Source organism: Typopeltis vanoorti, chromosome 2 (genome assembly GCF_054136105.1).
Source record: "Typopeltis vanoorti isolate ZY-2024b chromosome 2, IOZ_Tvanoo_1.0, whole genome shotgun sequence".
NCBI lineage: Eukaryota > Metazoa > Arthropoda > Arachnida > Uropygi > Thelyphonidae > Typopeltis > Typopeltis vanoorti.
In genome coordinates this window covers 19,243,187-19,268,154 of record NC_143550.1, presented here as the reverse complement: position 1 = coordinate 19,268,154, position 24,968 = coordinate 19,243,187, and the positions used below count along the sequence as shown (strand labels likewise).

At 36.3% G+C, this 24,968-nt stretch overlaps 1 protein-coding gene across 1 annotated transcript in view; it reads left to right on the top strand.

The window, feature by feature from the left end:
* Positions 1 to 24,968, top strand: part of LOC150108860 (calcium-transporting ATPase sarcoplasmic/endoplasmic reticulum type-like) — a 263,322-nt gene that overhangs the window by 173,603 nt on the left and 64,751 nt on the right. The window contains exons 15-17 of the mRNA XM_090410430.1: positions 1,692 to 1,949; positions 8,594 to 8,812; positions 17,658 to 17,780. Of these exons, the coding sequence (XP_090266556.1) occupies positions 1,692 to 1,949; positions 8,594 to 8,812; positions 17,658 to 17,780 (600 nt within the window). The remainder of the gene's footprint in view (positions 1 to 1,691; positions 1,950 to 8,593; positions 8,813 to 17,657; positions 17,781 to 24,968) is intronic.

The following is a 24,968-nucleotide window of genomic DNA, read 5'->3' as shown; positions in this document are numbered from 1 at the left end:
ACCAGACATCTTCAAGCCAGTGGTCTGTGGATGGACACAGCTGTTTGTTGCACTGTCAGAGAAGAATAGTAAGGATTGTGAAATGTGCAGAAGGGCCACGACCAGTCGAATCACAACAGAGCACAAAAACTGGTGTTCAGAACATCATCTCAGAGTGCACAGTTCACCACACTGTCACGAATGGAGTACGGGAGTAGATGACTATCCTGGCTCCCAATGCTGTCGACTAAGAACAAGAAGATGCAGCCTCAGTGAGAATGTGATCACCAACACCAAACACTGGTGACACCTGGAAAAATGTCTCCTGGTCTGACGAGGTCCCAGTTTGTACTATATCATGCTGATGGCAGAACCAGAATACAGCAGTAGCAACATGAGGCCATGGACCCTTCCTGCCGAGTAGCAACAGCTCAGACTTTTGGCAGGGGTATAATGGTGTGGAAAATGTTTTCTTGGTACACATTAGGTCCTCCCTGATACCAGTCGAACACCAGCTGAATGCCACAGCCTATCTTAACATCATTGCTGATCATGTTTGGCTACAGTTTACTCATTATCAAATGGGTACTTTCAGCAAGACAGTGCACCATGTCACAGACTGCTTAGTATGTTGAATTGGTTCAAGGAACATGACAGTGAATTTCCTTTACTTCGGTTGCTAGTTCAGTCCTCAGACCTCAACCCAAAAGTGTATCTCTGGGATGAGGTGAAACAAGCAGTTTACAGTAGCAATGCCCCCATCCAATCTTCAACAATTGCACAATACAATTGACAGTATGGACAAACATCCCAGAAGAATGTTTTAGATGCTAAATCGAGTCAATGCCACAGAGAATGCAAGCTGTTCTCAAGGCAGTAAAAAATAAAGGGGGGGGCGGGTCTCACTCATTAAATGCTGTTTCTAATAAAGTGGCCATTCAGTGTATTTTAATATGGTGATACATCTTTTGATATACTTTTATATGGAAAATATGACTTTGCATTAATTCAGCCTTGGTGTTATCCTGGGTCTGGCTCCCACTGAAGAGACCTCAATAAAGGCTGAAAGTGGTCTTGCAAGTAATCCCTTCCCTTAATGCATAGCAGCATACACAATGGAACAGGAGTGCTTTGCATCAACGGATATTAAGGCAACTGATGTGAAGTCAACAGCCTCTGTGTACAAGTAGCCTAGGCATGAAGATATTTCACATGCAAACTTTGTTACACTTTGATACAGGATTAAACAAGAATAATGATTTCTTGTCAAGTATAATGTCAATATGTGTAGTTGTGAGTAAAGAGTAGCATTGTGTGTAGATGGAGGATTAAGTAGTATTATTAGCATTGAGTTTTGTGGAGTAGGGCACCCTCTCTTGGAAATGTCATGTAATAATTATAGTAATCATAATAAATTTCATTTAAATGAATATTTTTCCTTGTGCGGCTCATTTCCTTATATATGGACATTAGATTGTTATAATTCTCTTCAGTTATGCATTTTCAGTCTGCATTCGATAACTTGCAAGCTCTAAGAGACAGATTTTTTATAAGTTAATATTAATCTAAAGTGAAACAACACTTTCGCATTATGTTGCTTTTGTTCAAACTGTTTGCTAAAGTTGCAAGATTAAAAGCATGTCAACATATTGATGTGTTCTTTATACATCATAATCTATATAGGCCATAAAGGGTTTTTTTTTTCTTTACAGTATAAGCAAGCCTTTGAAAAAGTAGGAGAAGCCACAGAAACTGCACTGATTGTTTTAGCAGAGAAAATGAACCCATGGAACTTTGATAAATCTGGCAAATCTAGACGAGATGCTGCATTAGTTGTTAATCATGGTATTCAGAGTATGTGGAAGAAAGAATTTACTTTGGAGTTTTCAAGAGACAGAAAATCTATGAGCAGTTATTGTGTTCCTACCAAAGTTTCTCGCCTGGGATCTGGACCAAAGTTGTTTTGCAAGGTAAAGGCGTTGACCACATACCACTGACAACAAATGTATTTTCATTATAAAGTGCATTTTAATATATTTCCTTAAAAGTTTAACACATTATGTGTAGTTTTGAGTGTACAGTCAACTCTCACTATAGTAAACAGCATCATAACAAGCTATTGAAAAGTCTTGACCAAAGCTCCATAGGTACAGTGCTATGGTAAAAGAAATTCACAACCACAAGCTATCCACTATAACTGACAATTCCTTTGATCTTCAGGAGTTTAGTATGGCGAGAGTTAACTGTAGTTTGTCATTTATTGCTTGCTATGGTTTAATTGCAGCTTTGATTCCCCCCCCCCTCCTTTTAATGTTTTGAATTACTGAATATATTCATGTCTGGTGATGAATGTCCTCAGAATGTTTCTTGCTTTTCCATTCTATTTTATTTAAGTAGCGTGTCATTTCCTTCACTATGGACAGCTAATCAACCTTTTCTCATTTAATTGATTTGTTTTTTGTATTTAATGATCAGAATTATTAACTATTATTTCATGTGGAATCTCTTCTTTTGGCAGTGTTTTTTCAAACAATATTGTAGGCTTCCTCTTTATGCGATTGTGCAATGTGGATTTGTTTTAATGCCTTGTTAAAAACATTCATTATTGTCTATTAGATTATCAAAAAATAATGGAAAAAAAAAACACATGACCAGAGCATTATGGCACCTAAGCAATTTGTTATTTTTTTAATATTTAATTTCAATTTTTGTTTTTTAAATAAAAATTTTTACTGAATTTTCAAGTTTTTACCACATTTGCATTTATATTTTCCAATTTAAATATTTATTTGGATTTTCCTCTGGATGTCATCAGAAGATTTAGACTGGTACCCCATCTCATATTATTATAATGCACTAGTGAATGCAGAATTTTCAGTATTATTTGCTATCTTGAGCTATTTGTATATAAAACAGCGTTGTTCAAAGGAGAATTGAACATATCTGGTTCACATGTTTAGAACCATCAAGAGGCTTGATTCTAGTAACATCCATAAACATTTTTGAGGGATTTTTGTATGAGCGGTGTGGTATAGATCTTCGATAAATAATGTTTATATTATTATATCTAAACATTTTTGTTGTCGAACAAGAAATATTTTGTGTTCTTATAAAGTATTTATAAATAATGACTTTTAAATAAATCAACTCAAAGAAAACATCAACATTTATGAGCAGATACATAGTATATTTTTCTCTTGACATGTTATAGCATATGTCACAAACTCACTACTCTGGTAAGTTTGTGAGTATTGCTGTATCATCATCATCATCATCATCATGCGTATCAAGGATTTAGGCCTAGCATCGCCTGTTCCGGCCTTAGAAGTCATCGTTGAATCGTTTAAGAGGACGTCCTGGTTTTCTTTTCCCTAATGGCTTTTACTTTAAGGCTTGTTTTGGTAATCTTTCTATTTTCATTCTTTGAACATGTTCCATCCATTTATGTTTATATATTTTAATTTTTTCTGTTACTGGTTCTTGGTTTAATTCTTTCATAATTTCTTAGTTTTTTTTGTGATCAAATAGGGTATACTTTTGCAGTTTTTCTCATAAATTTCATTTCTGCTGTTATTAATCTTTGTTTGTCTTTTTGTTTTATTGTCCAGATTTCGCTTCCAAACATTAAGACTGGTAGGGCTAATGTATTGTATACTTTTAGTCTGGTTTGTTTTTGAACTAGGTTTGGTTTAAATATAGAGTTAATTTCACCTGTTATTTTTAAATATTTTGCAATTTTTACGTTTATATCTTTTACATTTTCGTATGTGATCATACGAAATGTGATTTTTCTGTTGATATTATTATACCATAATCTTTGGCTATCTCATTTAGATCTAAAATAGCTTTCTGTAATCTTCAGAATTCGTAATTATTATTTGGTCGTCGGCAAAAAGGACAGTATTTAAGTTCAATGTAGGAGAAAGTTTAATTCCTTGATGTAAACTTTTATTCCATTTTATTTTTATTTCGTTTAAGTAGATATTAAAAAGAGTTGCTGAGAGGGGACATCCCTGTCGGACCCCTTGGTTTATCTCTCTCATATATGATAGCTCGTGATTTAATTTTATTTGTATTTGATTATTTTCATATATATTTGTATTACTGTATTAGTATTATTGTATAAAACAAGTAATGTGAGCATCTGCTTAGGATTAATTGGGACAAAAGAAAAAATTAATAGTAAGCATTTATGATTGGCATGCAATGAGGATCAGTTTGTTTTTAATAAAATTATTTAAATTGTCTCTTTATGTTGCTGTTGTAAAGATATATAGATGATATTTTTATATAGAATATGCAAAAAAAATGTTTCTTGCCCCCCCACCCCTTTTTTTTTTCAACAATGATTCAACAGAATCATTTGAATCATCAACTTTAATACTAAAATTGTTCAGCTATTCTGAAATTTCTTTACAAGAAAAGTGTTCATAACTTATTTTAACAGTATTACAACACCAGACCAACTAAGTTATAAGTTATAAAAAAAGATGTTTATTAACTGGCTTATATTTCACTGGATTTCAAACCAGCATCTTCAGAGCTGATGCATGTTAAATGGAACATTACATGTTCCATTTAACATGCAAACATGAGTAAGTAAAACAATTCAAATTGTAATGTACAAAAATCTAAAGTCTAATTGGAATCCTCTAATGTAAAAAAGAAGTACAGCTATGTAGCAGTTGATCTTAAGATAAGTCTCCCAAAATTTTGACAAATGAATGTCCATACTTGTTCAAGTTAGGAGAATGCTTCATAGCGCCATTGGTTTTCTTCCACCATGTGTGTGTGCGCGCGTGTGTGTGTATGTATGTATGTGCGTGCATGCACACATGCCAGTCCAGACTTGCTATAATAATGGTAATGAATGTATTTTTTTTCTCTCGCCTCCAAGACTGATCTTAATAGATCTTCCTGTCTGTCCATTGCACACCATCATAGAATTCAGCCTAACCTTTGCTGCAATGCCATTTTGTTCATGTATAGAAATAGAAAATAGTTGGAAGTTTCTTTCCACTTGGTTAGACTATAATAAATTTAGTTTAATTCTTTATCCAAGTGTAAGCAAACAAAGTTTGCGCCTGAAGTATCTTCAGGACTGAGGCAACTCGTGGTAAAGGTGGACCAAGCTCTCATCACTCCTTGTCTTAGTATCTCCTATGATGCAAAACACATCTCCTTGCAGACATGTATAATGCTATACATTAAGGGAAGGGCCACTACCCAGACCTGTTTCAACCTTTATTGAGGTCTCGTCAGTGGGAGCCAGACCCAGAGGTGATGATACCAAGGTGGAAGCAATGGAGAAGTCATATTTACCTATACGAGTTGCCAAAAGGTAACTCGTATAAGTAAATATGACTTATTTACCTTTCCTTAATTTAATAATAAGGTTTTCTCCTTATTATTAAATTACTCTGGATTTAGAGAAAGATGTTGGAAGGTTTTTTCCCCTACTTGGTTAGACTATAATAAATTTAGTTTAATCCTTTATCCAAGTGTAAGCAAACAAAGTTTGTGCCTTTGGGTCAAACAAAGGCACAAACTTTGTTTAACCCTTTAACTGCTATGGTTGAGTTAACTCGAGCGTGGAAAAAAAAAAGGTGACCTTGCTACGATCGTATTAACTCGATTTGAAATTGTCTGAATATGGTGCACCTCCCATATTCAGACAGTTTTTTAATATGGAAAGAATCGTCATAAGATATTCAAACTTCGCTGGTAGGTTCCTCCATCTATTGCCAACGAATTGAAATTTATTTGATTTGGGTTTCTGTCCTTGTATGACATCTAAAGAGAAAAATTTGAACTGGTGCAAATAGTCATATTAAGTGCCTCCGTGCAATTGGAAGAACGACAGTACATTGCGCCCTTCGATTGCAAAAGGCCTAAGTTCGATTCTCTTCATGACGGGAGGAATCTTTATATATGGACTTTTTCAATCGAAGGTGAGTTACCCGATCTCATATGGAGGTAGCAGTGTTTTTTCTCCCTGAAAGTTGGGTTTTTCAGCCCGCATACAGACAAATTGGCACTTTAGAACACACGCAACTTACAGATGAAAAATACTAGTTGTGGTGGAGGCTGGTAGATGGCGTTAATGTGGATGATCGGTAGTTGAGGTTCGGGTGGAGACTGAGAGTTGTACAGTAGGTGTCCTCCCGTGATGAGTCTTCGGACTCCTTGGAGGTGTCACAAATAATAATAATAATAATATGCAGCACGATGCATAAACCACGTGACTGCAGGGATTTCCGGGATGTCACAATATAGCGTCTACCAGTAAATATCCACGTTATCTTACTGATGATCAAATTAATGAATTGTTAACAACGAATGAGTCGGGAGAAGAATTGCCCAAGTTAAGTGAATTGTGTACTTCAGATGAAGATCCTAGTGATTCTACATAAATTAATGTGTGTAATTTGCATAATCAAGTGGGACATCCCTTGATTATGCAAATTTTATAAAACACTATTATTGCCATTTTTGTGAGCGAACAAGTGTATATCAAGAATGTATGATGCTGTCCGGACTTCTTACTTCAGTAAGAATTTTAATTGATTTTATTTATAAATTTTTTGCAAAATTAATTCACACATCGGACCATGTCAGTAGAATATAAAGTCAGCAGTTAAAGGGTTAATAATTTAATAATTATTTAGTAATTTAATAATAAGATAAGACACCTTTTGGCATCTCGTATAGGTAAATATGACTTCTCTATTGCTTCCACCTTGGTATCATCACCTCTGGGTGTGGCTCCCACTGATGAGACCTCAATAAAGGTCGAAACTGGTCTGGGTAGTGGCCTTTCCCTTAATGCATAGCATTATACATGTCTGCAAGGAGATGTGCTTTGCATTATGGGAGATACCGAGACAAGGAGTGATGAGAGCTGTCCACCTTTACCACGAGTTGCCTCAGTCCTGAGATACTTCAGGCGCCAACTTTGTTTGCTTACACTTGGATAAAGGATTAAACTAAATTTATTATGGAAAATAGTTTTTTAATGTGACTCACCCACAAAATGTTACAATTTTCGGCATTAATACTATGGATTGGCTAAGGATTAAATTATCTGAGAAACACTGCACTGCAGACCAAATATAGTACTATTTTTCAAGCTGACTCAGGCCTTGAATAAACAGGATGCTAATGAAAAATCATCTGTAATTAAGACTTGCACAAGCAGCAATCTATTTGCTGCGAAGTGCAGACTCTTGGTCACCCATCTGGAAAAACGACGATTCTTTAACAAGTACACATGAGAAACAAATGCAGATGGGAAAGATCAACTTCCACCATCATCTAATCTAAAAGATAGATGATTAGTCTTTCTTACCAAGGCTTTATTCAGATAGTCATTATCAATGATGATCTCCTGAGGAAAGGGGGGGGGAGGAGTAATTATATAGTAAAAAGTAGTCCTCAGTTGCAAAATTGGTGGGATATAAGAGGAAATCATCCTTGCTCAATTGGGCTATACAAGCTTTATCACTACAATTAAAGAAATATCTAGACAGCTTATGAACAAAGACGTTTACTTTAATCAAGTTATATTGCTTTAGCATTCCAAGATGGGAATTTGATGTAAAGGTCAAAAGAGATTATAGAAATCTTGAAGCAACAAGTTGTCATCAGAAATTCTAGCTTTGGGTTAACTATTCTGGATAACACACACACACACACACACACACACACACACACACACACACATATCAAGAGCTTTCATATCTCAGTAAGTATGGATGATGCCTTTTGGTTGGAAAAACCTGCAGTTTGATCCTGTCTAGGATATAAAGAACCTTTATTAGAATATTTGGGATGAAGATTGAGTTAGCTAGTTACATATGGAGTTGGCAGGGTTTGCCATCATGCAAATCAGCCAGGACACACAGAATTAAAACATAATATATTGGTCTCTAGTTTTAATTACTACAACCATAAATTTAACTCTCCCTTCCTAATTTATAGTAAATTTATTAAGTTATGAGTTATTAAGTAATAAACTTAATAAAATTTTTAGTTTTGAAATCAATTGGAAATGAAAGTTTTTGAATAATATTGGAGTTGTATAATCAGTTAACACAGCAGTAGTTATATTTTAATGTGAATCCCATCCATTAAATGTTATACTATTGCAAAGTAAATTACGATACTATTATTGTAGTTTATAGCACTATAAAGTGTATAGTACATTAGTATTAGTACTGTGGGTGAGCTAAGGATTAGGCAATTTGGATATCCTACTCTAGCCTACTGTGAAATTTTTTCAACAAAATCATCAGTTAGCAGCTTTGTGGTTTCACACTAGAAAGTGAAATTTATGTGCCCCCTAATGATATTCACAAGCTTTTCTGTCACAGTGGGATTCAAATCTGCAGCCTGCATTGGTTGGAGAGCACATGAACTGTCTGTTTGGCCAACCAGGTCTGCAGTTAATTTTTAGAGTTTAATCTAGAAAGAGTGTTCACTGTACAAAAAAAAATATTTTAATAGTTTTAAATTTTAATTTTATACAGTTTACTAATATAGTGAAATGGTTTATTTATTTATTTTTACAAATTGTTATTCCAAATTTTTGAATTAAACACTTTTAAATACTAAGGGTGCTCCTGAAGGTGTTCTGGAGAGGTGCACACATCTACGGCTTGGCAATCAGAAGCTTCCTCTAACTCATGACATGAAGGAACGTATTTTAGAAGTAACACGTGGTTATGGTACTGGACGTGATACATTGCGTTGCTTAGCTCTTGCAACTATGGATAACCCTTTTAAAATTGAAGAAATGGATCTGTGTGACTCTACTAAATTTGCAACATATGAGGCAAGTTCTGTTATAATTTTTAATAATGTATAAAATTTAATTTTATAGAATTAGTGTCATGACCATTCAGTGGACACAATTCCTGCATTCAAGCAAAGGATGGTTTCTTTTTTTTTTCTCTCTCTTCCCAAGTTAGTCAATCTCTTGCACAGACAAGTATGGTTATTCCTTCCAGATGCTTTTTTCGAACCTCATATCTCAGAAAAATCAGCTGATTATACAGCTGATGAAAAATCAGCTATTTCAGACAACGTCATGAGATAGTTATGAATTCATAGCTATCTGATAACAAAGTTTAGAGATTGGCTACCCACCACTTTCCAAAATTTAGTTTGGAAAGAGTTATTTCACTGGTGCAATACAGCAAGTATGAGAACCTTGTATACTATGTTATGTTCATCACATTACATTACAGGTGAAGATATAGTGCTGCACACACATTTGGGATTGTGCACCCAAATTATCACTAGCATTTCTTGATGCTATTCAGAAGAGGACAATCAGATTAATCAATAATCTCTCTCTCTCTCTCACAGAATTAAAAGTTCCTTTTCACAAATATTTTCTGCTGTATTCCTCTTCTGCAGGTCCTTTCATGGTCATTATTCTGTTAAATTGGCCACTAACACTCTTCAAAAATTTTACTTCAAAAATTGTAAGAACAAGAGCAGTTGCTGGTCAACATCTATTTACCTTTCTCCTTCGTACTTACAGAAACAACTTCTCTTCCTCTTTCATTCCATCTACCTCTGTACTCTGGTACAGTCTCCCTCACTCTGTCTTCCCCCCAAACTACTTTAAACTATCAAAAAATGCAAACTAATTTCTTCTTCCTCACTCTACTCTGATGTGCTATAGGTCTGGTGACCTTTCATTTGCAAATCATATGAATAATTAATTTTTTATAGCATACTATTGCTGATTTTTGTGTGTTTATAGCATTCAATATATTTCTTGATATTTTGTTGGAATATTGAAATATTAAAATAGTACTGTAAAATGATGTCAGAGCCTCACAAGAACAACAGAACATCAATAAAGAGGAATGCTGGTGGAAGAATGAACAAAGGAGGCTTGCAAAATGAACAGAATCATGCCATTTTGGAAACTAATGGAGACATTGAGTATGAATTAACTTTGGAAATATATGAACTAAACTTATTAAACAAATCATGAGGGAACTGGTAAAAGTCAAAGAGTGATAATAGAGAGGCATTGGTAAGATATGAAGATGGAGTGGCAGATGGAGAAAGCAAAAAAGCAAGCAGAGGATAGACAGGATTAGTCAGGAACACAACTGACATGCGATAGTCTTGCAGTATGATTTGAATAAGCTAGAATTGTGGGCATTTGAAAATTGTCATCAATTCATTGTTATTAGTAAATTTATGCACTTTGCACAAAAATCTTCCTGGTGACAAATTATTATTAATCTGTCAAAGTACTCTGACATGTTAAGAAGCTTCAATCTTCTTCTGCAGCTTGTCCCACTTAAGTAGGATTGCTGTTTTAGTGAGTCTCCTCTACCAGCTTCCTCCATCTCTTCTTTCTTCCCACATACTTGTCCTCTCTCCTCATCACATGACCAGACCATCTCAGTCTTGCCTCCTGTATCTTTGCTCTCATTTCGTAACTTTCACTGTTCCCCTTCCATAGTCATTTCTCAGACAATCCTTTCTGGTCACACTGCACATCCACCTAAGCATTCTCATCTCCACTACCTCCATCCTGCTGGTGTTATTTTTCCTCAGGGCCACAGTTTCCATAGCATACATCACAGCTGGTCTCACTACTGTCCTGTAGATTTTGCCTTTTAGATTGATCGGCACCCTCTTATCGCATAGCACTCCAGTCATCTCTTTCCAGTTCCTCCATCCAACTTGTATCCTGTATCTCACTTCCTTCTCAGCCTCTCACTGTCGAACTTAAGTATCTAAAGTCCCTAACGTTCCTGATGACATTTCCTGCCAGCTCCAGATCTGTCTTCTGGCTGCCATCAACACATATGCTCAGTCTCATACCTCTCTCTTCCAGTACTTTCCTCCATCTTTCCAGTTTAGCTGCCACTTCTTCTTTTGATTCTGCACACAGCATGATGTCATCTGCATAAAACATTGTCCAAGGTACGTCTTCTCTCACCTCCTCCATTACCACCTCCATCACAATATTAAACAGGAATGGACTTAATGGGACTTAATGCTGACCTTTGATGCAAGCCAACTGTCACTTGAAAACTTTGTCTCTCCCAGGCAGGTCCAAACTCTTGTCTTCACGTTTCTGTACATTTCCTGCACCAACCTGACATATTTCTCCGGTACCTTCTTCTCCTTCAGACACTTTCAGACTTCTTGTCTTGGCACTCTATCATATGCTTTCTCCAGATCAATAAACACCAGATGTAGCTCCCGTTGTTTCTCTCGAAAACTTTTCCATCATCTGCCATAGCCCAAAGATAGCATCTGTCGTCGATCAACTAGGCATGAAGCCAAATTGCTTCTTTGCAATCTCCACCTCCTTCCTCAGTCTTCCATCAAGAACCCTTTCTAGGATTTTCATTGTGTGGGACATGAACTTTATTCCTCTGTAATTCTTAGTCTTGTGCATCCTCTTTACCCTTGCAGATGAAGACAAGAGTACTTTCCTCCACTCCTTGGGTATATTTTCCAGTTGGCAAACTTTTATGAACTGGTCACTTCCTTCTTCCTCCAGTGCCTTCCATGCCTCCAATGCGATCCTGTTAGGGCCCACCAATTTTCCATTCTTCATACTCTTTACGACCTCCTTCACTTCCACTCTGCTGGTGTTCTGCACCATCCTCTCATAAGGCTGCCCATCTTTTCTGTGAGTCCTCATTCAAAAGCCCTTCAAAATATATTCTCCATCTGTTTCTTATATTCACATCCCTCCTTAATGCTCTTCCTCCAGTCTTTGATCTGCCTCACATGTACGATGTCCTTTGATGCCTCATTTCTACATTTTGCCCATCGATAAATTTTTCTCTGTCCTTCCTTTGTTTCTAATTGATCATAACGATCTTGATATGCCATGGCCTCTGCCTGCACAACAACTCTCTTGGCTTCTCTCTCTCTGTACTCTTCTCTGTCCTCTCATTCTTGACTCCTCCCTTCTGCTTTGCCTTCCTCTTAGGCATCACCGTGTCTTGTACATTATTATTCCCCCACCAACCCTCCTTTGCTCTCTAATCTTTCCAGATGTTTCACCAAGCACCTCAATTGCACAGCTCAGAATTGCTTTTGAATTATGTCTCCACCAAAATTCTACACTTTTTAGTCCATCTGAAATCCTCTCTAACACCTTCTCTTTAAAAAGGTTCCTCTCACACTCTTCTTGTAATCGAAACCACTTAATTGTCTTCATCCCATGGCTTCCAAAGGTTCTTATCTTCGACCTTATTTTAAAATCTGCACACAGCAGCTGGTGTTGCTGTGCCACTTGATCTGTTGGAATTACCTTACAATTTGTTACTTCCTTAAGATGTTTCCTTCTAGTCAAAATGTAGTGAACTGTTGTTACCACTTCTAAATGTTATCAAATGTTCTTCCCTCTTGCAAAAAAATGAGTTCACAATTGCCAGATCAAACGCTACCGTGAAGTCCACAATCCTCTCTCCTTCCTGGTTCATCATTCCCTCTCCATGGCCACCATGCACCCTTTCATAGTCCCGGTTCTGTCTTCCTGTGTGTCCATTCAAGTCTCCTCTGCAATCACCATCTTGTTTTCTTACAGTTCCCTCATTTTTTCATCTAGCATGTTCCAGAACTCATCTTTCTCCTCTGCTGTACAGCCAACTTGCAGGGCATATGCACATAAAACAACCACTTGCTCTTCTCCAAGACCCAGCTTCATTCGCATAATCCTGTCGTTCCTCCTACCCTCTTCCAGTACTTTGCCCTTCATTCTGCCACACACACACCACCACAATTCCGACACCATTTCTTCCCTCTTTATTCGTTCCAGAGTAGAACAGTGTATACCTGTTTCCCAGTTCCTTCTCCTTTTCCCCCTTCCACCTTGTCTCCTGCATGCACAAAATGTCCAACTTCCTCTTCCTCATCATATCTGTCACCTCTCCTCCCCTTGCAGTCATGCTTCCAATATTCAATGTTCCCATTCTGCAACATTCTCTCCACCTGCTGGCTCACTCGTTTAACCGCATCCAGCCTTGATGCGATAGCTCTCGTCCACTTCTCGCAGCTGTAAGGCGATGTAGCTGCGCATTGTCTAAGAGGTACGCCCTAGTATCACTTTCTTGACTTATTTGATCATAGCTAGAGCTGGCAGTGAAGTTTTACGACTGGATGCCCTTCCCGATATCAACCCTTGCCATTTATCTGGGCCTGGGACCTTCACCTATTGGAGCTAACTTGTCCCTTTCGGTGGCTGCATAAGATGAAATGACGTAGCAAAATAGGAAAGATTCACTCCCTAGCCTTTGAATACTAATAGCATTGGAGAGCAAGAAGAGAAGAAAGAAGTTGAGGGAACAGTCTACAGATAATATTACAGATGTATATTACATGAAGTAAGGCATGGTCCAGCATCAGGTACCTCGAGTTTGCCATGTCCGTACTCACTAAAGTGAATCCTTGAGATAGTTTGGAAGCTTCAATCTTAAAGGGATTTTAGCTTTGCAATTACTCCTGCTTTATTCCAAAAATTGGCAGTGTTGTACAATGTGGAAAAACCATTCATCTTCTGCTAGATTCTGTGAATGTAATTGGGTCAAAAGCGTTGCTCTTCTCCTTTCTTCTTTAGTATCTAGGATCAATACTACCAGTCTGGAAAAGTCTATGCTTTGTTAAGAAGCCAAAATATCATTATCCATAAGGTTGACAAGGGAGGTGCAACAGTTATCATGTCACCACCACCGAGTATAGTTCAAAAATATCTTTCATGCTTGTAGACTCCTCCATCCACTTACCTTTCAATCAATCATGATAATATGTAAACTATGCATGAAAATACAAACAAATTGCTTTTGAATTTGAAAATGAATTGTTTGGAAATGGGCTTTCCTTTAAGACCAGTTGGTGGTGGCATCAACTTACTGATTTGTTATCCAACATCTTGCTGGACTATTGTAAGGTCACATGAGAGACTTACAAGAATTTTGCCCATTTTATTCAGAAACTGTCAAATGTTGATATCTTGCTATCGGACATCTTTGCTAGCCTGAGATATAATTAAAGATCTCTTCTCACTGGATGTTACCAGACCGTGTGAACATTTGCCTTCAGTATAACTATACTTTGATGGAACAATGGTCTTTATAGACCACTTGACAGTCCCCACATGCTTATCTATCATGTAGTGGAGGTGTGTTGATATTTTTATAGTTTAGAAGCATGACTTATTTGCTTTACAGTTCTGTTCATTTCACATTAGAGATGGAGAATGAAGACAGACTACCTTTTTTGGATGTTTGTTCACACACAAAAAAAAAAAAAAAAAAAATCGGATAATGTTTTCCATTAAGACTTTCTGAATTTTTAACCTTTCTCCATCTTTTTGTTCTTATGGATGCTCTGAAAACACAGTCAAACAGCCAACCTGGTTGGCCGAGTGGTTAGCTTATCCGCTCTCCAGCCAAAAGGCTGTGGGTTCGAATCCTGCCAATGGCATGGATATTTATGATTGTCTGTGGAAATACTAGTGGTGGTGGTAGGCGGTATTGGTATAGTTGCGGTTAGTTGTAGTTGGTGGAGAGGTGTAGAGTAGGTTCCCTCCCTAGATAAGTCTTTGGACTCCCTGGAGGTGTTAAGTAATAATAATAATAATAATAATCTTCCTTGACACAATTAAGATATCCAATAGGGATTCAATTTCTATCCCATATATTGGTAATCTGTCCATCTGGATTGCTACCTGCTCAAGGATCATAACATTAGAGTAAGTAGTGTACAAGCTGATCCACACAGTTCCTGGCCTCCATAGATTTCCAAAGGATAGTGTTCCTCTTTTCAAGCATCTCATTGTTTATATGATCCCATGTTCCTGTGGTCTAGCCTACATAGGTCAGGCATGCTGGAGTTTTGCATTGAAGAAAACAAATATATATATATTGGCAGTGTTATCACAAAACAGAAAAGTTTGGCTTAGCCCATCATAAGTCAGTGACAAAGCACGCTATTGACTGTTACATTTTCTATTTCACATACTTTATCCATGAATTTTACTTACAATGCATAATTTACACATTAATAATGTTTGCAAAGGAATTACAGGGATCAAACGGAAATATAAGAGGAAACTATGGTTGTTATTATTGTACAGGCACCTCCATGGACTCTGAAGACTCATCGTGGGAGACCTAAATTATCTACATAATATCATACTTCTCCTTGAACCCATTAACAGACAAAACACTAACAGCTGACTCTGGCAACCCATTCCATTCCTTCATTACTCTTCAAGTGAAAAATCTAGTCCTCACGCCCCTACTAATCACACTTTTACTTGACTTTCATGGAAGACCTCGTTTTGCTCCCTCTAACCAAGGGCTTTCCCCTGCATCAATCCTATAAAACCCTTTAAGTAACTTAAATGTTTCTATCATACCCCCTCTTTTTCTCCTATCAACCAAAGTTCTGCAGTCCACACACATCCTCATTTTATCCTCATAGGAAACATTCCACAGACCACTTGCCATCTTGGTTATTCGCCTCTGAATCACTCCCTCATCCCCATGAAACACAGGAGACCAGACCTAAGCTCAGTAACCCAGAAGCAGACATATCAAAGGAAGTTATTTCTCTTATAAAAGAGAAATAACTTTCTTAACTCTACTTGTTAGCGTGTTCTTCATTAGCCAAGTAATCTTTTCAGCAACCTTAGCAATATGTTCTCTAAATTTCAACTCTACTATCACCCCTAAATCCCTACCTTTATCTATTTCCTGAAGCACAGTTTCATCAATGTGATACATGGCTTGTTATCTCTTTATCCCAAAATGCATAACTTTAAATTTCTCGACATTAAACTGACATCCATTATCTTTTGCCCATACTGACAGCCTATTTAAATCATCCTGCAAGCTCTCCACGTCACCTTGATTTACTATTACTCTACATAATTTTGCATCATCAGCAAACAACTGAATATTTCCTTTCAGGATATTTCCTATATCATTTATGTACAAATTAAATAGTAGTGGTCTTAGCACTGAACCTTGTGGTGCACCTCTAGTCACCTGGATTCTGTTCCCTCGTAGAGTATCATATTCCTATCCACCAATACTTGAATTCTCTTTTTAACCAATTTTTCCAGTACTTTTACCACCACTCCTGAGATACTGATTGGTCTATAATTTGCCACTGCAGTCTTAGAACCTCCCTACTTCCAGAGAATTATTTTTGTCCTCTTTCTACTCGTTTGGAACTCTACTAGACCTGAGACTTAAATTTAAACAGCCTAGTTCAGAGGCATTGCCAGTTCCCTTGCACATTCCTGCAAAATGGAAGCTCATCTAATCCCACAGCTCTATTCACATTGAGATTCTTCAATATCTCAAGACCTTTCATTTCATCCATTGCTGTTCAGTAATACCTGTTCATGAATGAATTCAAGAACAGGTATTACAGCTAGTGCAAATAGCATGGCCTCCCTCAAGTTCCTGACTCCCTGAAGGTCTTACATAAGTCTCTGTCACATTATTATTATTAAGAGAGACCTTCAGGGAGTCAGGAACTCGAGGGAGACCATGCTAGTTGCACTAGCTGTAATACCTATTCTTGAATTCATTCATGCTACTTACACACACAACATCCAATGGCAATCCATTCCAATCACACTACTGTATGAGAGAAAGATCTAGCCCTAACCCCCTTCCTGACAGCATTCATTCTCAACTTTCATGGATGCCCTCGCATCTCCATAAAATGAAAAATTCCATCTACTGAAATTCTGTATAACCATTTTAGAAGTTTGTAAGTCTTAATCATATCACCACCTCTTTTTTCTGTTTGCTAGTGTCTGCAGCCTAAAAATTCTCAGTCTGTTTTCATAATCTGTATTCCACAATCTTGATATCATTTTATGACACTCCTCTTTGCACTCTTTCCACTATATCAGAATCACCATGGAAACCAGGAGACCAGACCCATGCAATAGTCCGAGTGAGGTCTTATCAAGGCCTTGTAAAGGGGCAAAATGACTTCCTTATCTTTACATGGCAAGGTTGGTTTCAGCATTGCAATTATTCCCATGATGAGTTGTATTTACAACTCATCATTGTAATAATGAGTTGTATTTACAATCTTTGCTACAGTGGCCCAAGGTCTGATCGTTGAGGTACACCATTGGTTACCTTTGAATCTTACAGGTACCCCTCCTCCCCATTTACCACTTTTTGATATGTCATTCAGCCATCCTCTTATCTGTGCCAATAGTTTATAATCTAATCCCATATTCTCCAATTTATGCAATAGTATCCCATGCTGTATTCTGTCAAAAGCCTTAGCAAAATCTAAAACAGTCACAGCATTAACATCACTTGTATGATATACCCATGCAAAGTGGTTACTCAGTAACTCAACTATTTTATCTGCTGAACTAAACAAACAACTTCCAGCAAATAATATTTTGCATTATATTCAAGTACAAGATCAGCTACTTTTTTTCATTATTCATAATTTCACAAGGATTTTTTATATATTGTCATTTTAAATCTAATCATTTATTATCATGGTAATGTTATTATGCTTTAAAGAATGAAGATTGTGTGTGTTTATTTCTGTTCTAATATTTAAAAATCAGCTGTACACCAAATTTATCTATTTATTTGGTATTATCAGTTTATCAATAAAGTGAGTTTCCCTTGCTTTAGGTTGACATGACCTTTGTTGGTGTTGTGGGCATGCTGGATCCTCCCAGAAAAGAAGTGCTTGACGCAATTGTTCGTTGTCGTGATGCTGGAATTCGTGTTATTGTCATTACTGGTGATAATAAGGTAAGAATTTTTTTTCAATTAACTTGCAATATGAAAAAATAAGAGTAAGAAATGTCTTCAAAACATAACTAAAGTGACTGAAGTGTAAAACAAGAATTTAAAACAAAACTAGTTTGAAAAGGAAACAACCATAATGTTTTAAACAAACTTTAAATTGTTTAAATGGATTTCAGTTCATTTCTCATATTTAGATGGCCTACTTTCCTTATTTGAGTGCCATTCAGAAATATAGTAACACCTCTGTAATTTTAGGTAAAATGATAAAACCTCTGTCATTTGTTTTTAGATGCATTTCACAAAATTTCTGAATTATTACATTGTCTTCGTTCCTTCATACATGAGTTATTCCTGAGCACTGATTGGATTGATTTTTATTGAAATTTGTTATTTGAAATCTTTCCAAAATTTTTGTTAAGCCATCTCAGTTTTCATTTAATCAGACCATCTGTATGTGCAAAATTTGGATAAGCATTTCAGAAGTATATAAATGAACAACTCCAATCAGTCAGGATGAAATTAAATGAAGTTTGACAATTTTGAATGAAATGATGAAATGTCCGCTCAGCTTAATTTTGTTCTTAAATTATTTTTATTGGTAAAATTTGACAAAATAATTAGAATGATAGGGATAATTCTGTTCTAGCTTCTAGTAGGGATGATCAAATTTATCTCCCACTTAAAGATATTCAGAAAACATCTGTGCCATAGCAGAATTCACTATCTACTCAGACAACCATGCTGGCAAAAATGATTTGGTATTTGATCTCAGTTTTGATTTTTCATTCATACTTTTTTTTTTAATGGCAAAATTAGGCAAAACAGAGTTATATAATATGTACTAGAATATTCTAGGTTCAGTTTCCACAATAATGAATAGTATCAGTTTACAAGAATGCTGTTGTAAAGATGTGCCATTGAATGATTACCTGAGTCATTCCTGACTTATTTTTTTCTTGTCACAGTTTTTGAAATGTATAGTTAATTTTTTAGTTTCGATGCACTTGGCTTTACATCATCTTCTATCTAAAATAACATTTCCAAAAGTATATTCTGAAGATTTAATGTAATGTATACTGCAAATAAGTACTTTTTTTATAAGGATTTTTTTATGTACAGTTAAGGCAATAATATTAAATATAGTAATATTTTGTTTATTATAAGAGCACATGGCTATTTTCTGCAGTTGCATAAAGAATACATCTGACAGTGTGGTGGTATCCAAGAACAACAAACATATTCAATGCTACACAGTGAAGATGAGCTTCTTAAATGGAGTCCATTTCAAGTAGCGCGTTGAGATAAAATTTCAAAATGGGATAGCGAGACTTATTTCCTCTACCATTTCCTCTACTAGAACCATAGAAGGTTCTAATAGGGAATAAGCAGAGAAATGTTTTGCATATTTAGAAAGGGCTGATATAAAAAGAAAAAGCTAGTTTTTGTTAGAGATATAATCAGTGGCATATGAGATGAATCTGAGACATTTGTTTTGGGAAAATTTATAGTAAATGGCAGGACTAATATCGACATGTACCTACTAGATTTCTGCACAGGGCATGGCTACTCATTGCTAACTAGCAATTGTTCTTACATAAAAATGTATAAATTTATATAGAAAGCATACACAAAGCAATAAACTTCTTATGTACTAAAATATTCAAATTGATACAAGTGTACAGGTTTGAAATAGGAAGTGTGGTAGTACCACATTGTTGAGCAGGATAAGAATACGTGTTTCGTCGTAAAGAAAAATGCACATTAAAATTCTTAAAAAATCAAAGAACTTTAATGTAAAGTATAGCTGCATCATCAAATTCCTGCCATGTACCCTCAAGGGGTGTACAGAATATGATAGTACTACATGAAAAAAATTACATCATTACTAACTTCCTATCTACAATTTTCCTCCAAATCAGTCTGTTACTTGTCAAGATTCCAACATTATCAGATCTTATATTTCTATCATCTAAGGCACTTTGTACCGCATCAATCCACCTATATCTTGGTCTTCCTCTGGGTCGTTTTGCTGCCAACCTGGCAGAGAACACTTGTTTTGCTAATCTTTCCTTGCTCATTCTGTTTAAGTGACCATACCATCTGAGATTAGCTCTGCTAACGCATTCCTGGATGCTGACAATGTCAAGTTCTTTCCTAATATCCTCGTTTTTAATATGATATTGCCATTGATGCCATCTGTTCAGGACTCTCATATCTGCAGTCTCTAGTCTTTGGTCAAGTGTTTTACTTCTGACCCAGCTCTCAGATCCATAAGTTAAAACTGGTTTGAACACTGTCTTGTATATACAGCTAATTTAGTGTTCCGACTAATTTCTCTCTTATTCCATATGAATTTATTCAGTTGACTTCCCACCATACCAGCTTTGCTGATTCTGTTGTCTATTTCTATATTTAATTTACCATCTTCAGTAAAAATTGTGGCTAAGTAGCTGATATGTTTTACTTGTTCCACAGGTTCTCCATTCACAACACAGTTGATATTTTCAATGATTCTGCCTATTTTCATTGTCTTTGTCTTTTTATTGCTGACCTTCATACCATATCTATTACAACAGCTATTCAATTTAGTCAGAGAATCTTACAGACTTATAGTGGATTTATTTAGAAGTATAACATCATCCGCATAAAGCAAAGAGCTGACATTAACATCTCCAAATTTGATATCATATTTAATACCACTTTCCTTCATAATGTAATCCATATAGATAATAACAGAGGGGATAATGTACATCCTTGTCTCACACCAGATTTAACATTAAACCATCTTCCTGTACTTCCTTCAATTCTAACTGCTGACTTACAACTCAAATAAAGACTAAGTATTGATTGATATAATGCCCCATTGACACCATATAACTGCAGCGTATTGAATAGCTTCTCTCTTGGCACCTTGACATATGCCTTTTCCAAATCGACAAAACTTAAATACAGATCTTTGTTATATTCCCATGCTTTCTCGACTATTTGTCGTAAAGTGAAGATCTGATCCTGACAGCCTCTATTTGGCCTGAATCCAGCTTGTTCTTCATCCAGCTTTTCTTCCACAATTCTTCTCAATCTTTTCTCAAGTATACTTGCATAGATCTTTAAAAAGTAATTACTCCATACTTCAAGGATATCTTTTTCTCCCGTTTTCATGTCACCTTCATCATCTCTAACTCCTTTTACAGCACTCTTTCCTCCATTCCTAAGCTTCTTCAACAACTTCCAGAATATTTTGCCACCTTCTTGATATTTATTTTCTATATTCTTGCCAAAGTCCTCCCATGACTTTTGTTTATCTAGTTTTACACAATGTTTAGCATTCTTGCATTTGTCTCTATATTCTCTAACAGCACAAGCTGACTTATTTGACAGGAACTTTTGATATGCTTTCTTCTTTTCCTTCACTGCCTCTTTAACTTCTTGTGTCCACCAGGGAGTTCTGATTTTTTTTATCCTTGCAGACAACCTCACCACATGCCTCTCTGGCAGAATCAATCAATGTTTTCTTCAGAGTTTGCCACTGAATCTCCAAGGTTTGATTTCTGTTCTCAAATTCTTTCATTTTTTCTTCAATAATCTTTGTGTATTTTAGTCTACAGTTCACATCTGAGAGCTGCTCAACTTTTATTCGCTTTAAAACTTTCTTACATGTTATTCTTTTCAATATGAAATTCAGTTTTATCCTGCTCAAGACTAAATAGTGATCACTTTCAATTTCAAATCCTCTCCACACTCTGGTGTCCTGCACCAGGGAGAAAACATCACTATCAACAATAACATAGTCAATGAGATTTTTCTTATTCCTAGCCTCTTCTCTCCATGTGAATTTGTGCACATTTTTATGTTGGAACATGGTGTTAGTAATAACCAGTCCATGTCCTGAGCAGAAATCCAACAGATATTTGCCATTATTATTAGCTTGGCTCTTTTCTCAAAATTTTCCCAAAATATTTTTGTATGTCTCACAATCATTTCCTACTCTATTTAGATCCCCAACAAGGACCAACATTTTCTTTTTCATTGTGTCAGTTGCTTTTTCTACAGCTTCAAAATATTCCTCCACTTCTACCTTAGTAGAACCTTCTGTGGGACCATAGGCACAAATAAGTCTCATTGTCCAGTTCCCCATTCTCATATTTGTCCACATTACTCTACTTGAGACTGACTGCCATTCAAGAAGATTAGCCTCATATTTTGTGTTGAATACTATGGCTACTCCTTCTTTTCCTTGATTGTCATTGCCTGAATATAACATTTTGTATTTATTGCTCAGAAAGATCTCACCAGTTTTGGTCTTTTTTGTTTCAGTCACCCCTATTCTGTCGATCTGGTGCTTATCTAATTCCTCAGCTAGCTCCATTTCTTTGCCATTCATGCTTCTTACGTTGATAGTACCGATATTTAACTCTGGTGATGTTGAGTTGGGGTTTGTTTTCAGATTTGTTCCAGTAACTGACTTTTCGCTGTTCACCCTGGTTCCCTGGTAAAAACAATGGGGGCCTTGTTTAACCAGGCGACGCCCCAGCCGGCATGAAATTTTGTCATGTTGTACCATTATTTTTTATTTTGGTTTAACCAATAAGAATACAATTTGGTCTGCTAAATCCCAAATTGCCAGCCCATTCTCGTTCGTTCAGTATCCAGCTGCAAGTATACAAATATTTTTTGGATAAAAAAGGAAGTTATTTAATAACAAGACCCAAACATTTGACACCAAATAGCAACACTAAAAATGTTGATGAATTTATATGCAAAGATGAAAAAAATATCTCACTGGTAAAACACAGGAAGTTAAAGAAGTAATCTGTGAAAATTAAAAAACATTATGATGTATAAACCATAAAAACCATTACTCTGTCACAAAAAAAATTTAGTAAGCGTTACAGAATCCACTTGCATTAAAGTTTGAACTAAAAATTGGGAGACAACAGTACTCCCTTTACAAACTTAGTAAACATAATTTATCTACTTCTTTGCATATTTATGCAAAGGAGTAAATGAATTATTTATGAGAGTATTCTGTGTTTACCTCCACCTATGTGCTTGTTTGCATATTTGTTTTGCAACAAATTCAGTTACGTTTTGACAGCTTGTATCTGTATGAATTTTTTTTCATATTTTCTTTATATCTGCTTGAACAAAAAAAAAAAAGAAAAGAAAACTTCAAAGATGGTTCCAAGCCAATTAACTTATTTTAATTTTCTTACTGATTTAACTAAAAACTGTATTAAATTTACTTGGGATAATCTAAGAATAGAAAACTGACTTTCTGAAAATTGGTGTAATTTTTGCTGCTGATGGTCCAAGGCTGTGAGGTTCTTCCATTAGTAAAATGTTATTATTAACACCAGACCTCGATCCATGCAATCAAAAGATTGATCATGGGAGGTACATGCTGTCACACCCAAAGTGCCCATCAAGCCATACTTTAACCTCATTCATTGTATCTGCATTCACAACATTGTCAGACATTGCATTCCACTCACCAGCCACTCTCCATGCAAAAATGAGAAACAGCTCATTACCCTCCCCCCCTTTTTTTTTTATGTGAGCCCATACATGAGACGTTGGTTAATCACCCTATAGTACATTAGTATTATGTATGGATAGTGGGATGGGAAAAAAGAAACTTGTTTACATTTGATTTAAAAGACTGTTTCACAATACAGCAGGGGATTTGTTTTGAAACTCACAAAATTTGTTTTGTGAGTTTCAAGGTGTACCGTGAAGGGATGTTAGGTGGCAACCACATACACATCTTCAAACAGACTTAGTACTGAGTGGGGGAAAATTATTGATTCTATTTCATATGAACATTAGAAATATTTATAGAATACACATATTACAGAAACTAAATGTCTGTGCAAAACTGGGAGGATTGAGTTGGTAAGAGACGGGTTATTAATCAATCTAATTGCCCTCCTTGTATTGATTCAAGCATTTTGAGGGAGCTCTTGAGCCCCCCCCCCCCCAGAAATTGAGTACTATTCTCCAAATGTGAGAACAGTATTCAATATCTGGCTGATTTGTATAAAGTTACTAGCTGTTCAGAGGTGAAGTATTGTCTTGAGTGAAAGAAATCCTAGTTTTTTTAGATGCTGAGGAGGCAATGTTTGTGATGTGTTTATGACAAGAGAGGCTTGATGTTGGTGATTCCAATAAGAGAAATCTCATCTTGGCTGAAAATTTGAGTGTTCTCAAATAGTACTGGGAGAAAATGGTTTTGTGAAAAATAAGGTAGAACAAGGTTTTGCTAGCATTGAAATTGACGAGGTTATCTGAACCCCATTGGAGGATGGATTGAAGATCAGAATTGAGGGCAGTGGTGTTCTATAGACTGAGGTGATTTTTGTAGAGTAAAGTTTATCAAATGAAAGGGATGAGTGCACTATGCTGTTATCTGCAAAACTGTGTACTGGGTTGGAGGCCAACTAAAGTAGGTTATAGATATACAGAAGGAAGAGGGTTGGTGAAATCATGACCAATGGTGTATGCCACCTGTTGGTTTTTGTAGAGTAAGGTTTATCAAATGAAAGGGATGAGTGCACTGTGCTGTTATCTGCAAAACTGTGTACTGGGTTGGAGGCCAACTAAAGTAGGTTATAGATATACAGAAGGAAGAGGGTTGGTGAAATCATGACCAATGGTGTATGCCACCTGTTGGTTATGATTTCTCTACCACATCTACCCTTGCCCAACCATCTTTATCACCACTTACCCCACATATCTTCTCAGACTCAACTACCCCCCCCCTCACATCCTATTCCATTCCTATGCTGATTAAACTCACATTGACTAGTACCTCCAACATCCATTCTCCCTATTCCATGTTTCCCTGTCTCCCTTGCATTCCTATTATCTCCATCTCTTATACTACTATTGTTTCTATTAACAAGCATTTGTCTCATCTTTTCCACTCTCCTGATCTTTCACTTCACCTCTTACTTCCTCTGTTCTCTTGTTTGCATCACTCACTGCACTTCCTTCTAGCAACAATCTATCCAGTTGACTCATACCAGAGTCAATAAATTGCAATCTGTCAGTTTGTGCAAATCCATTTTTCCCTCAATTGCATGGTGCATATCTACAAACTGCACTTCTCTTCGCTCCAACATTCACGATTCTCACTCTCTGTCCCACCATTTCATTGTCATACCTTGGCAACATACTGACAACCTTTCCTAC